The sequence below is a fragment of the Sinocyclocheilus anshuiensis genome, unplaced genomic scaffold (genome assembly GCF_001515605.1).
Source record: "Sinocyclocheilus anshuiensis isolate Anshui unplaced genomic scaffold, SAMN03320099.WGS_v1.1 scaffold719, whole genome shotgun sequence".
Classification (NCBI taxonomy): Eukaryota; Metazoa; Chordata; class Actinopteri; order Cypriniformes; family Cyprinidae; genus Sinocyclocheilus; species Sinocyclocheilus anshuiensis.
Window position 1 is genome coordinate 967,814 of NW_015552643.1, and position 14,448 is coordinate 982,261.

The 14,448-nt window shown below is 38.3% G+C and overlaps 1 protein-coding gene across 2 annotated transcripts in view; it reads left to right on the forward strand.

Annotated features, from left to right (window-relative positions):
* celf2 (cugbp, Elav-like family member 2) overlaps positions 1-14,448 on the forward strand; it is a 177,863-nt gene that overhangs the window by 23,725 nt on the left and 139,690 nt on the right. Inside the window, exon 2 of one of the 2 annotated variants that reach the window (XM_016458478.1) lies at positions 13,226-13,261. In XM_016458478.1, coding sequence (XP_016313964.1) covers positions 13,226-13,261 — 36 coding nt within the window. Of the gene's footprint in view, positions 1-13,225; positions 13,262-13,651; positions 13,685-14,448 lie in introns of those variants that run through there. The other variant, XM_016458485.1, reaches the window with a different exon arrangement.

A 14,448-nucleotide genomic window follows, 5' to 3' on the forward strand; every position in this document is an offset into this window, starting at 1 on the left:
ATTGTGCAGGTAGTTTATAGATGCCTGTGGCTTCTGCCAAACATAACCACACACCCAAACACACATATCTGAAAGTCTAGCTGAGTTCTCTCTGTGTTTTAATTGGCAATACAGGAAGATGGGTTGGTAATAAATAGGGTTGTTTCATATATTTTTTTTTTTACATTTTGTTATTTCTTAACTGGAAAAGTTGGCATAGTGCACTACTAACAGATGAGGTTGGTGTCATGCTAGCAGATTTAAGCCAGAATCACTATCTCTGTTGCAAACCCTAGAGAGCTGCCTCAGTATCTGCTGTCTACACGTAGTTACCAAGTTAGCATGGTAATCTAAATGGAACCTCATAATGACAGATTTGAAACATTTAGAATTTTGGTGTTAGCATGTTGCTAAGATAACAACATGGTACTCAATAATAACAAGCACACACAAATAATGTTCAACAGAATAAGTTTAATACAATTTTTACAGCGCTTGGGATAAAGCACACTTAAGTGACAGATTAGAAACATTTACAACAGTTTGGTGTTAGCATGTTGCTAAGCTAACAACACAGTACTCAGTAACAAGCACACATACAGTATATAATGTCTAAAATACTGTTTAATTAATTTTTACAACGCTTGGGATAAAGCACACTTAAGTGACCGATCAGAAACATTTACAACAGTTTGGTGTTAGCATGTTGCTAAGCTAACAACACAGTACTCCGTAACAAGCACACACATATAATGTTTAAAATAATACGATTAAATCAATTTTTACAGCACTTGGGATATAGCACACTTAAGTGTGCTATTTATTTTTGTTTTTACTCAAGACATTTGGATAAAAGTTTGAAAATCTCCAATTAATATCTGAATTCTAATTAAACCTGTGACAAACTTTCACGGCAAACTTCTGCATCGGTAGTGTGTCTGCAATGACTCAAAATGCTATCTAGTTAGAAAGCCTACTAAGTTTTGGAATAGAGATACTGTGTGTGTGCTTAAATCAGTGTGTGATAAAGCAGTCCTTCCACGCATGCTGATAATACACTAGCCCGTCTGTAGTGTTAGCTGGCTTTTCATCATCATGATTGATGGCGTTCCGACCCGGATCTCGAGCGGTTATGATCATATCAATTTGCCGCCAACCTCATTGACATCTCTTTACAAGCCCGTTATCTTCCATTCTTGCCATAATGACGCCTCGTAGAACGACCGCATGGCTCATCGCCCCAGTCCCCGGTGGAGTGGGCCGGGATTATGCCGTCAATATGAGGGCCAGATTAAGTGGTAATGTGAGATTAACGCATGGCACGAGTTTATTAAATGGGATTAACGCTGACATATCCCCCCCAGTGGGACACCTCTGACATTCACAATCATGCTCATTTACGCTCTCATCCGGAATGAGATGACAAAACCGTTACCAAGGCAGCCTTGTGTCACCCCATGAACCGGTGAGACCTGCATTACCAAACTCTATTGTTTAAATGTTTTTTTTTTCTTTTCAACTTTCATATACTGTATAAGAGAAACACTATATATAGAAGTCAGGTCAATAAAAGCATAGAAAGTGTTTATGGGTAATGAACTAAACTTTGAGCTGTATATATAATCCTCAGAAACATCCTTATAACATAATCACAACATTTCCATCCATGTTCTACATTTTATTTTGGGGGGGGGTAGTAGGGGGGAAAGAGGTTAGAAATCAGTGTTAACTGGAGGAAATGAGTGGAAATTAGACTCAATTAGTAAAGGAGGTGACGTGTGTAGAAAGGACAGAACAGGGTTTGACTCTGGTGAAGTGGGAGCCACAAGGACTTGATTGTTTCTAACTATAACCACAAGTCATTTTCTTCAATTGCATGACACATCAGTCAAAATGGGTGAATGTGTTTGCACATGTGTTAGTGTATGATTTTGAATGTGTGTTAGGGATGATACTTTTAGAATTTTGGATGATGCTTTTATAATTATTATATTTAGTGTCCTCGATGTTAAGCTGCTACCAGAGAGATTTTAGTGATGTAAACAGCATTACAGTGACATTACGGGAAAATATATTGTATCACCCTTATGTTGTTCCAACCTGTATGACTTTATGGCATGAGGGTGAGTCAACAATGACATAATATTCTTTTTCTTTTTTTTCTTCTTTTTAAAAACTATTTGTCTCTTGAAATGTGGGCTGAGTGTGTATTTTGCGCGAAACACTGTTCGCATTAAAAATGAAAGAGAATATTCAACAGGACATAAAGTACTTAAATTGATTGGGTGCAAACATGATATGATTGGATAATAATGACAATTAGGTAGTCAACCAAATCTGTCAGACCACTAAATCACAATTTATAAAATTTGAGCCACTAAACATGTCCTATCGTCCATGTGTTGTGTTAATAAGGTTTGAGAGCAGTTTGTTAAACTTGTTGCATTTCGACGTGAAGGGCTTTACAACACCAGCATGACTGAATACAGACCGCTGTGGCAGTTCGTGAAATCTTGGCATGTCTGTGGACCTCCTCTCCTTTCGTTCCACAGCTCTCATGTTACACCGCACAGCTGTGGAGTGTGTCCTGTTCCATTTCAACAAACTCTTATTGCTCAAGTGCTTTAGTTCCAGTGCGGATTAATCTTTCTCTTACACTTCTTGCACGCATACACCTATAGAAAGGAAAAATTATGTCTTTAATAGCTAATTTGATTCGCCTAGGCAGCAATGAGAGCAAATGGAGACTTTTGCTTCAGATGTTTATTGGAGAAGGAGACCTCAGTAATCTCACACGTCTAGAACCAGGGTCCCACATTGAGCCTGCAGTTTAGGCCCCGTGTACGTCCCATGTTTAGATGTTAAATCCTTAAATCCAGTCTACAAGTTGGCTTTGACTGCATTTTGGTTTGACCTTTAATGTGTGTATATATATATATATATATATATATATATTAATTTCAGTACATGCATTTCATTCATTTTAAGTCAGCTTTATTTCATTTAACAAAAACTATTACTTTTACTAGTTTAACTATAGCAACACTGCTCCTTAGGAATTTTATGAGATACTAAGTTTATACTTAACATAACTGAGGGCTCCATGAAATCTCTTGAGCTTTGAAAGACTGAGCTTCGAGTAATCAGAGTTATTAAGTATTGACTATTAGCATTGCTCTGTTGAAGGCTAATGCATACATTAGAGAAGAACTAGGACAGTTAATGCAGTACTCAAACTGTATGATGCTAACTACGTGTGTAGTATGCTGTATGATGTGTGTAGTTCTTTAGAACTACACACACACACACTTCATTTAGGGCAGACGCTCGAGGCTGCTCAACTCATTGATAGTCATTGATAGTCAGAACAAAGAGGTCAAAACAAAATGTATCACATATGGTGGGTGTATACATATGTTTTGCTTGTTTTTCCGCGGCAGCATAAGAATTGGTATGTTATTCTGCTGGATCATTATTTGTCAGAGACACTTTTTGGCAGAAGCAGTGTTTGGCGGCATACCAGCTTTCTGCCATCAGGTGATACACTGCCCTGTGTGTGTGTGTGCCAGAGCATCTAGAACAGCTGCTGGGGCACATCTGTCTACCAAGCAACACATTCAGACACACACACAGTCCTGCACTGTATGGCGAACCCATTTCCTAGCATCCAATGCGCTGTTAGGGGCCTTTCACACAGGATGGGTTCTTGTGGTCCTTCTGTGCTATTCTGTGCTGAGGCAGACATCTCAGAACCTTGCAACGTGCCACACTGTGTCTTGCACCATGACTACTGTGGTTTTAAGATGCCCTGTCAACTTTCATCTCAAGACCCCTGCATTCTTTTCCATAGCGCTGTTGTGTCTAGCTGCTTTGAATGTAAGAATGCAGTATGCAGTTCACTCCAGAATGAAAATTTCCTGATAATTTACTCACCCCCATGTCATCCAAGATGTTCATGTCTTTCTTTATTCCGTCGAAAAGAAATTAATGTTTTGAGGAAAGCATTCCAGGATTTTTCTCCTTATCGTGGACTTCAAAGGGGACCGACGGTCTACATACCAACATGACTACGGAATGCGTGAAGTCATGGACACGCTTCACAGAGCTAGTGCAAGACAAGCATTTGTGGTTAAAAGTATATAAATGTAAACTTTTTTTTAGAAAATGACTGATCGTTTTACTAGATAAGATGCTTACTCCTCAGCTGGGATCGTGAAGAGCCCTTTGAAGCTGCATTGAAACTGCAGTTTGGACCTTTAACCCGTCGGTCCCCATTGAAGTCCACTATATGGAGAAAAATCCTGGAATGTTTTCCTCAAAAAACCTTAATTTCTTTTCGACTGAAGAAAGAAAGACATGAACATCTTGGATGACATGGGGGTGAGTAAGTTATCAGGAAATTTGAATTCTGGAGTCAACTAATCCTTTAACACTACTTGAACAAACTCTTAGCCCTAAATCGCTACATAACTTTGACACAGCATTTGTGCTATAGACATGAATGATGGCTCAAATCATGCAGTTTTTAGAGAGGTGTGCTATAATTTTCATAGTGATCCTGTTTATATTTGGCAAGTTAAAGAAACTAAAATCCTAAAGACTTACATAGGACCAGAATATCTTTACGGTTGGCTCTTTTGACATGGTCAAGTAAATAACCACCTAATCAGCCAAAACACCTGAGCAACCTGTTCCCGGCTCCATGTAGTTTTGCTACTTCCACCAATATGACAAAATTAATTTTTAATACTCACTTTGACGTATGTAGACACAATGTCAGAACACTCCAGAAACCACTCAGAAACACTCTAGCAGCTGCATAGTAATGCACAAAAAAAAGCAACTACCTTAAACACCCTACACTCCCAGAAAAAAAAATGTGCAAAAATTGTACCTTTAGGGCAGGGGTGTCCTGGAGGGCCATTGTCCTACTGAGTTTAGCTTCAATTAAACACACCTGAACCAGCTAATCAAGGTCTATCTAGGAATACTAAAAACTTCCAGGCAGGTGTTTTACAGCTGGTTGGAGCAAAACTTTGCAGGACAGCGGCCCTCTAGGACCAAGTTTGAACACCCCTGCTTTAGAACAACCGCTTGTCACTGGGGAACTACCTTGGAATGCTTTAGCAACCAATCAGGACTCTCCTGGCACCACGTAGCAGCACTCTAAAAACACTCTAAAGAACACACTAGCAACCAATGCCCTAAAAACTACTCTGACACTGACAACTACCTGGAAGAGCCAATAACACTTTAAAACAATTCTCTAGAGAGTAGAATACACTAGTAACCACATAGAAACATGGTAGCAACTGCAACCACTACTGCAACTGCAACCACCAGAACACCCACCAAACACCCTAGCAAGACTACTTCTGCAGCCAGACTACTTCAGCAACTGATTAACAATGTGCTAAAACAGAACACCTCAGTAACCACCTAGGAATGCTCTAGCAACTACTCAGAACCCCAGAAACCACTTAAAAGCAACTAATTAACTAAATCCCACTCAGAATACTCGGACAACTACCCAGGGGTGTGTTTCCCAAAAGCAACTAGTTCTGTTCTTGCAAGTTCTGTCATTACCAACAGAGTTCAACGGAGCTTGCAAAAATAGCTAGCTAACAGTTCTTTTGGGAGACACACTCCAGAACAGCCAAACAACTACCTTAAAACACTGTAGCAACCAGCCAAATGCTTTTTGAACCAAATAGCAACACACTAAAACCTACTCAGAACACCAGACAACGTTGGCGCCAATAGCCTTGCGAGCAGCGTGCCGACATATAGCGCTGTTGTGCCTCGGCCATCCCGAGTTTGAGTCCTAGCTCGTGGACCTTTCCCAATCCCAAGAAAAAGAACACCAGACAACCATTCAAAACACCTGGACAACTACACTCTTTAGCAACCAAATACCATAGACATGGCAACCACCCAGAACACTCTAGGAGGGAACCACATATCAACATGCTTAAAAACCACTCAGAACACCTTAGCAAATGCATAGCAACAGTGTTAATTTCATTGACGAATAATTTTCATCAACAACATTTTTTTCACAGACGACAACGAGACGATAACGAACTAAAACTCTTTTTGAATGACAAAAACTATGACGTAAATCTATTGACATTTTCGTCAATGAATAAAAACGAGACGAAAATGTTAGGGAGGGACGATTTGGGAAGAGATTCATTCAGAACGAATCATAGTTAGCATGATGCATAGTTAGGAGGTTAGATGCGTACATATGAACCGGCGGGACATAAGCTAAAGTACACTTGCTGCACGCCTCATAAAACGTAAAAAAATTTCAATATGTGGAAGAGCAGACATATAGATAAATCTGACGATGCAAGAGAGAACTCGGTTCGGTCCGGTTTTCTGAGTGCAGACACTGAAGCATACACACACAGAAAGCGCACCTCACAGTGCGCGAGTACTCTCTTGCGTCGCATTAACGGAGAATTACACACAAAATGATGTCGAATTGTCCATTTTGACGAGTATTCACGTAAACACAGTTGATTACGTCTTAAGTGAACGTAAAGTAGGGAGAACATGTATCAGTACATTGCATCCATTGTAGCTGTGCTTTCGTATTTTAAAGGGATAGCAGCCTAATTTAGTTGCTATTGTCCGAGTTATTGATGTTAATCAAGCAACAAAAGAAAGACAGAAAATGACGCACTGCTCTTGACTGAAAAACTTTAGTAGCCCTAAAGATTAATCTAAATTTATTTATAGAAATAAATGATATTTAGTCGACTAAAACTAGACTAAAACTAAAAACAATTCAGAGGACTAAAAAATGACTAAAACTAAATGGCATTTTAGTCAAAAGACTATGACTGAAACTAAATCAAAATTTGCTGTCAAAATTAACACTGCATTGTAATACCCTAGCATTGTGACAACGTCTTTGTCATGGGCAAGTACCTTTAATTTAAATGTCATAATGATAATTAGGTTGGTGTGTGGGTCTGTCTCTATCTGTATCTCTCTCTGGAGAGATGAATTGATATTGTAGCCATTTTCTCATTAGCCATGTGTACTGGGACTGCTTGACTTTATGTATGCCTGTCTCATAAACCAGCTGAGACGACTGTTCTATAGCCACACTGTGTGTGTGTGTGTGTGTGTGTGTGTTTGTTCTTTCTCTTACAGTTCTTTAAGGTGTACACATGAAGCATTTATAAGTGGTACACATACTGCGTTATGTTTATGGATTTTTAGCAACAGACTTTAATAGCTCATAATGCCTCAAAAACTGAGATCTGTGAGGGCTTGTGGGTAATGGAGCTTATGAGAAAGGGAGGGTGCAGATGATTGATGAATGGTGTTGTCTAATCTGTTGCTTAAGGTTATGTAACCCGCTGTATAACTCCGATGTGTGTTAGATTGATAGGGTCTAGGCTTAGAACAGTAAATTCACACTTTGAGCAATTCTTGTCAAATGAAGCCTAGCATTGAACTTCCTACACAAGTTTGTTGTCTGTCCCCTTTCTCGTTTTTTCTCGCACACTCTCAGACAAACAAATAAAATGAGCAAGGCAGGGGAAAAGGAAAGGGGTTTAGTCTCTTGGCAGTGATGGACGGTGCTGTCTGAAATGTCTGCATAATCGGAACAACGGAATAGTCATCATATTACACCAAAGCCTTCAGAGTGGCTGATGATATTGTAGATTTCTTTTGTCTATTTTACGGTTATCATCAGAATATGTGTAAATTTCCATTTTCACCACCCAAACTGGACCCGTTCCAGTCATTTCCAGCAAGCAATTCTGGACTGGAAAAAAAAAATGGTTCTGCACTCATTTGAACAAGGAATTGCTAATGTCAGAAGCCAGAGTGATAGAAAGAGGGTAAAGGATCTCAGTCTCGTTTGAATATATGTGACGTCTCCTTGTGTTTTGAGTATGAAATATTGGGAGAACTTATTGGGAGTTTAAATCCTGTCAGAAGAGATGAGGGTGAAGTCGTGGGTCAGGGACTTCCTTCCTCCCAAGAGGTTAAACGAGTCTCTCGTGAGTGTCACTCACCCAGAGAGAGTATCAGCTTTGGTCTACCTAACTCAAATCGGACAGACATAGTAACTTGAGGCTTGACTGACCACAAAACATACACTTTAAAGACCCGAGAAGAGTGTTTAAGCAGTCTCCAAGTTCACCAACAAGATGTCCAGGTTCGTTCAGTTTGTTCCAATACGAGATCCCCTCACAAAAGAGATATCCCAGTTCAGTGGTTCCCAATCCTGTTCCTGGAGGACCCCCAACACTGCACATTTTAGATGTCAAACACAGCTGATTCAACTCATCAGCTCATTAGTAAAGATTCCAAGACCTCAAATGGGTGTGTCAGATAAGAGAGACATCAAAATCATGCAGTGTAGAGGGTTGTCCAGGGTCAGGAATGGGAACATCTGTCCCAGTCCATTCAGTTTGTCCACTAACCATAAAGCTTGGTCATTCATTTCAGTTCTTTCATGAACATTCAGAGTCTCAAAGTGAAGTGAAAACATCTGTTGAGAAGGTCCAACAAAATGCTTCTTCACTCTCTGCTATTAAATGGTCTTTGCAGACTTCAGTGAACGAAAAAAATTATTAGGTCAATGGAAGTGAACACGATTGATTTGTTAACAATATAGGTTTGAAAAAATGCTGATTCGTTCACAAATGAAACACCACTGCATTATGGCTATTATGGCTGGTTTAAAAAAGACAAAACAAAAAAACACTTACGTTGGCGCTGAGAGCCTCGTGGGCAACACGCTGACATGTAGTGCCATTCCGCCTCAGGCATCCCAAGATCAAGTCCCGGCTAATAAATTGACGAGCGATCACTTACACTGGGCGCAAGAGGTGTGATGCAACAAAATCAATGAGAACCTATTCTAATCATTAATAGTGTTTACAATGGTTGCAATACGACAAGACACCAACAGTAAGTTGATGCTCCATTGTATTTTTGACAGTGTTGGGGAGTAGCTAGCTAAAAGTAGCAACATTACTAACATAACTACATTTTTCAGTAGTGTGACAGTAGCTCAGCTACTTTTAAAACAGTGGAGCTTTTCCAGTACCTAATTACTTTTACCCGCAAGTAGCGGTGTAGCGTGACCAAAAGCTACATTCCGTTTTGCGTTCTGACGAGTCATGAGACTATTGTGTGTATCGGATAGTTTACAAAATCAAACGATTGGGACACTTTTTGTCATTGAAATGACTTGGAAAAAGTGTCCCAATCAACCTGAATTCACCATACTCTTTGAAATCATGATTGCATTACAATATGTTGTTTTAAACCCCAAATATTTTGCTTATAACTTCATAATAATTCTTCATTAACAATTATTCAGTTATTTGTAATATATAAATTGAAAGTAGTTTCAATATAGCTAGCTACTTTTTGATAGTAACTTGTAGTGTAGCTAGCTATTTTTTCAGAAGGGTAGATTGAATGTAGCTTAACTACTTTAATTTATGAGTAGCTTGTAGATGGTCAAGCTACAGTTTCAGAGAAGCTTCCCCAACACTGATTTCTGATATACTCCATGCACTTGCGCTACTTCCGACAACAGTACAAATGGATTTGGAATTTTCACTTTGACGTGTTTAGTGTAGACGTGGTGTACACTATGTACCCTAGACATGGTGTTACTCATAAATATGAGTTAGCAACAAGTTTTTTCTTACATTATGCTATCTAGCCCCACCCACATTAAAATATAAATGGTCCAAAACCCTACACATATGAAACATTAAATATATTCTTATTGGCATTGTCACATTAGTGTGTACAGGCGAATTGCTCGTTACTGGAAACAACGTATGTTTACCAAACAGTGATTCAAAAAAAATGTGACATTTTAAAAATAAATAATTAAAAAAAACCTCTTATTCACGAAAGAAACAAGTTTAGTGACTGCTGTCAGCTGTAGTCTAGTCTGGAGTACTTTAAAACACTCCACCTGTCTAAACTAGCAAATTATCACTAAAAAACATGATGAATTTCTCAAGCAAGCAAAACACATACTGCTAACACACTCTGTTGCACAAGGGCCTTGATAAGAGAGTGGATGTGAGTGTGAGTGTGAGTGTGTTTGTGTGAGTGAGAGACAGATAGATAGACGGAGAAGTAAAACGCAGAATGAGTAGAAGAGACGCAGGCACACAGATGGTGGGCTGTTGGAGAAAAAGAGATAATGATTACAGATGAGAGGAGATGGAAACCGCACAGTTAGAAAGAAAGAATGATAGATAGAGACAGAGAGGGAGGGGAGATGTTTCATTTCCATCTACCACCCTCCATTTTTTAATAAGGTAATTTTCTATTGGAATCTAGCACCATATTAAAGGAGCAAAGTGTTTTCAGACATGCATTTCACAATCTAGATACCAAATTGTAAGGTTTATTTTATTTTTTTATTTTATTGGTTAAGTAGAAGTTTCGCTTGGACCTCCTCATTTCTGTTGTATGCTGAGTATAATTTTGTGTCTAGCTATAAGTCTTGTTATGCTTTCTAAGGTATTGTATTTTCAACAAGATAAATGTTCCAAAAGGTAAGCAGCAAAAATATTATGTTGCTTTTTTTTATTAAGTAAATATACTGATATTTTATTAAATAAAGCAAAATGTCCTTAAAAATGTTTCAATTTAAATATATAGCTCTAAATAGCCACATCTGCTGGTGCTGTCTGCAGTTTTATGACACATTCTTCTGATATATTCAGCCTTGGTGCTCTGGTGGGAAATGAAGGTTTGTGTTCAGCCTGCAACATGTTCTGATCCTATTTTCTGTATCTATCCCCAATAATTTCTTGTTACTCTATACTGTAACTTTATGATACAGTACAGAACCACCCCCCCCCCAAAAAAAGCAAATGATTATGAAAAGAAATTCAGTTCAGAGTGTAACAGGAGCTTTCAAATAGATTATCTGTGGTTTCTTAACCCCTATTTCTTAACCTCAATTTCTCACCACAGGTTATGTGTATTTGTGTGTTTGAGGGGGTGATAGAAGACAGAAAGAAAGATGTTGGGTTAAGGCCTTGCATAATTCATCCCAGTCAGGCTCAATGCAAAGGTGTATACGGCAGAAACCGTGGACAGACCTCTCGCTGTGTGGCTCTTTGAAATGGAAAGTAACCTCCAGCCCACCTTTGCTCTGATCACCATAGCCAGCATATGCTATCCCTCTGCATCCCTCTCATTTGGGCTGGAATAAAGGAATAATTCACCATTAATAAATGCATAGCTGGCGTCCTGTTACTCGACAGCGCTGACGGCAGCTGTTATCAAACAGCGCCCGTTTCACCGGAAGCTTTCAGAATCATGACCGCACACCTCCTCCCCATTGTTCACAGGGGACCAATTTATTAACATGCGGTGGGAAGCACGGTCTCTTTCTTCATACACGCACATATACACAGCAGGAGCTCAGCGGTCGGAGAATGGAGGGATAAGAAGAAAAAAGCACATAAAAAGAAAAGAAAAACAATTTGGAGTGGGCTGTTTGGTGCTAACAAGAGAGGGGAGTTCATTTTGATTACCTGAGCTCGGGTGCCATGTTGAATGAGGGCCAAAATTAGCCATGGTGAATTGGCCACAATTGATTTGCTCTTTGAATACAGCATTCCGCCTTTTCACGCCAGTTTTTGAAATGGTACTGGATGTTTTTTTCCTGGTAAAGGCAATTGAAAAAGGTCGTACAAAGTGATTGCTGGTTTTTATTTCAGTTGATTTATTCCCACAAACAGAAGAGGACACATGTTACCACAAACACACATATATGGCTAAATCTCATATTATACCACAAAATCGAACGCAAAATAGGACATTGTATTTTTGAAAATAACTCAAATAAATAAATGAATAAATAGATAGATAAATAAATAAAGTATTATTAATATTATACTTATTAAATTATGACACCAATTTCAATTATATTTTCATATTAAATTTCTCATTAATGTATGGCATTCTCATTATTGCAATGCAAAATATTTATTTATTTATTTAATTAATTATTTATGTTCATTTGAACACTGCTTATATTTTGTGGAAATTAAATGAAGGGTATATCTGTATACTTCAATATTACACTTTAATAGTTTACAGTGTAAAACCATTTGCCTCCGTCAGCGTAATGTGTAAATTATGATTCATACAGGATCCGGTTGCTAATGAAGTGCTGTATTAGCCATTTGTAATTGTCAGCGGGAATGAATTTGAGGGTTTTTTTTTTTTTTGTGAAATATGTCAAGAGGAGGCTGAAAGAGGTGCTCACAATGTACCATTCCTCCTCTCTCTCTTTCTGTCCATTTTTTCATCTCCACTTCTCTTGGGCTCAGTGGCTTGTGACGCTCCATATGTCCGTCTGCTTCTCAGAGAGAGAGAGAGCAAGAGACATTAATACAGGCACCCCTCGCCTCGTACATTCAGCACTCACGTTTTCCCAAAAGCCGAACGCTCTGAAATGACAGGAGAATGGAGGGATGGGAAAGAGAGAGAGGGTGTGGATGATTGGATGGGTGAGAGAAAGACGGAGAGAGGGGGGTGTAATGTGTGTGTGTGTGTGTGTGTGATGTAGACAGCAGTGAAGTGAATGTTATCTTACAGACGTTGAATGCACCTGCAGCTAAAGCCATGCATGAGAGCTCCCTGCAGAAATAAACACATACACTTGAGTACTATCACACACACACACACCTCATTACAGCTGTATTATCACAAACCAAGGAGATGTACAAGCACATACACACACATGCACCTGTGCATATTTGATCAAAATTAAAGATGTGCAGATAGGCTTGAAATATCAAGATGTTTGTTTTATCGTATTAATGTTGTACTGAGTATCAATCCTATAAATTATATTGGCACATTATTTATTTATTAAAAAATAAACAAAAAATTTAAATCATACTTATTAAAATTAACTTGTTTTTTTTTGGTTTTCTTTAAAAAAAATTACATATAATGATAAATTGCTGCAATTACCCATTTAGACTTTCGACACATTTATTTTTTTTTTTCAGTTTTTCAGAGTTTGACACTAGTTAACACAAAGGTCATGGGTTCAATTCCGAGTAAATGCTTTAAGTGTTGTATACCTTCAATGCAATAAGCCGATTTGGACTGCCAAATGCGTAAATGTAAATATTATCACACAATTCTAACTAAAATGGTTGTGTATGTGACTTTTCACTGAGCTAATGAATTAATTTTCTCTTTTCTCTCACAGGCAGGACGCAAGTGATCTGACTGGAACTATACAGAGGTAGGACTGTCTCTCTCTCTTTCTTTCTTTCTTTCTTTCTTTCTTTCTTTCTCTGTCAATTATTTCTAATTCAGTCTAGTAGTGTGTTGACTGCTATACTGATGTGAAAAAAAATTACATATAATGATAAATTGCTGCAATTACCCATTTAGACTTTCGACACATTTATTTTTTTTTTCAGTTTTTCAGAGTTTGACACTAGTTAACACAAAGGTCATGGGTTCAATTCCGAGTAAATGCTTTAAGTGTTGTATACCTTCAATGCAATAAGCCGATTTGGACTGCCAAATGCGTAAATGTAAATATTATCACACAATTCTAACTAAAATGGTTGTGTATGTGACTTTTCACTGAGCTAATGAATTAATTTTCTCTTTTCTCTCACAGGCAGGACGCAAGTGATCTGACTGGAACTATACAGAGGTAGGACTGTCTCTCTCTCTTTCTTTCTTTCTTTCTTTCTTTCTTTCTTTCTCTGTCAATTATTTCTAATTCAGTCTAGTAGTGTGTTGACTGCTATACTGATGTGATGATTTTTCTTTTTCACACACATAAACCTCTATTGTTTCTAACTGAGACCTTCGGTCGATCGCTAGATTGTGTACATGACAAACACAACACTCGTAACACTCGGCTTTGTCCATGTATGATCGCAATAATGTTTAATATAACCTCCGTATATAATAACAGAACATGGCCTGTTATAAAACCTTGGTGAGCTGCCTGCCTAGACAGTATTTTAAACCATCCTAGGTTTACTTCCGACTTCAATTCCTAAAGGTTGACGAAAAATGTGCAATCCTTTCATAGAAAAAGCCAAGCCCAGAATGCACTACAATAAGCTCAGTAGAAAATTTTTGTAAGATGACCGACAATCTCAGAGAAATGTTGTTCCATACCGAAATTGTATTAGTCGGGTTAAATCTAATTATAAATTGACTATTTTGCCTAAAATTCGTGTAGGTTATGAGTTTTTATGTTTATTTGAATATCATGCTGTTAGCTTAGCAACATGCTAATGCAAACTCTGTTGAAATCAATTCTCCTTGCTGCCAACCAAGTTTGAATTCAATCATTATGAGGATCCATTTCAGGTAGGCTGCTGCCGTTTAATCCAAAATGGCGGATGAATTGAGAGAATTGTTGACGGTAAATGTTTATATCGTGTACAATTCCAAAATGTAGAG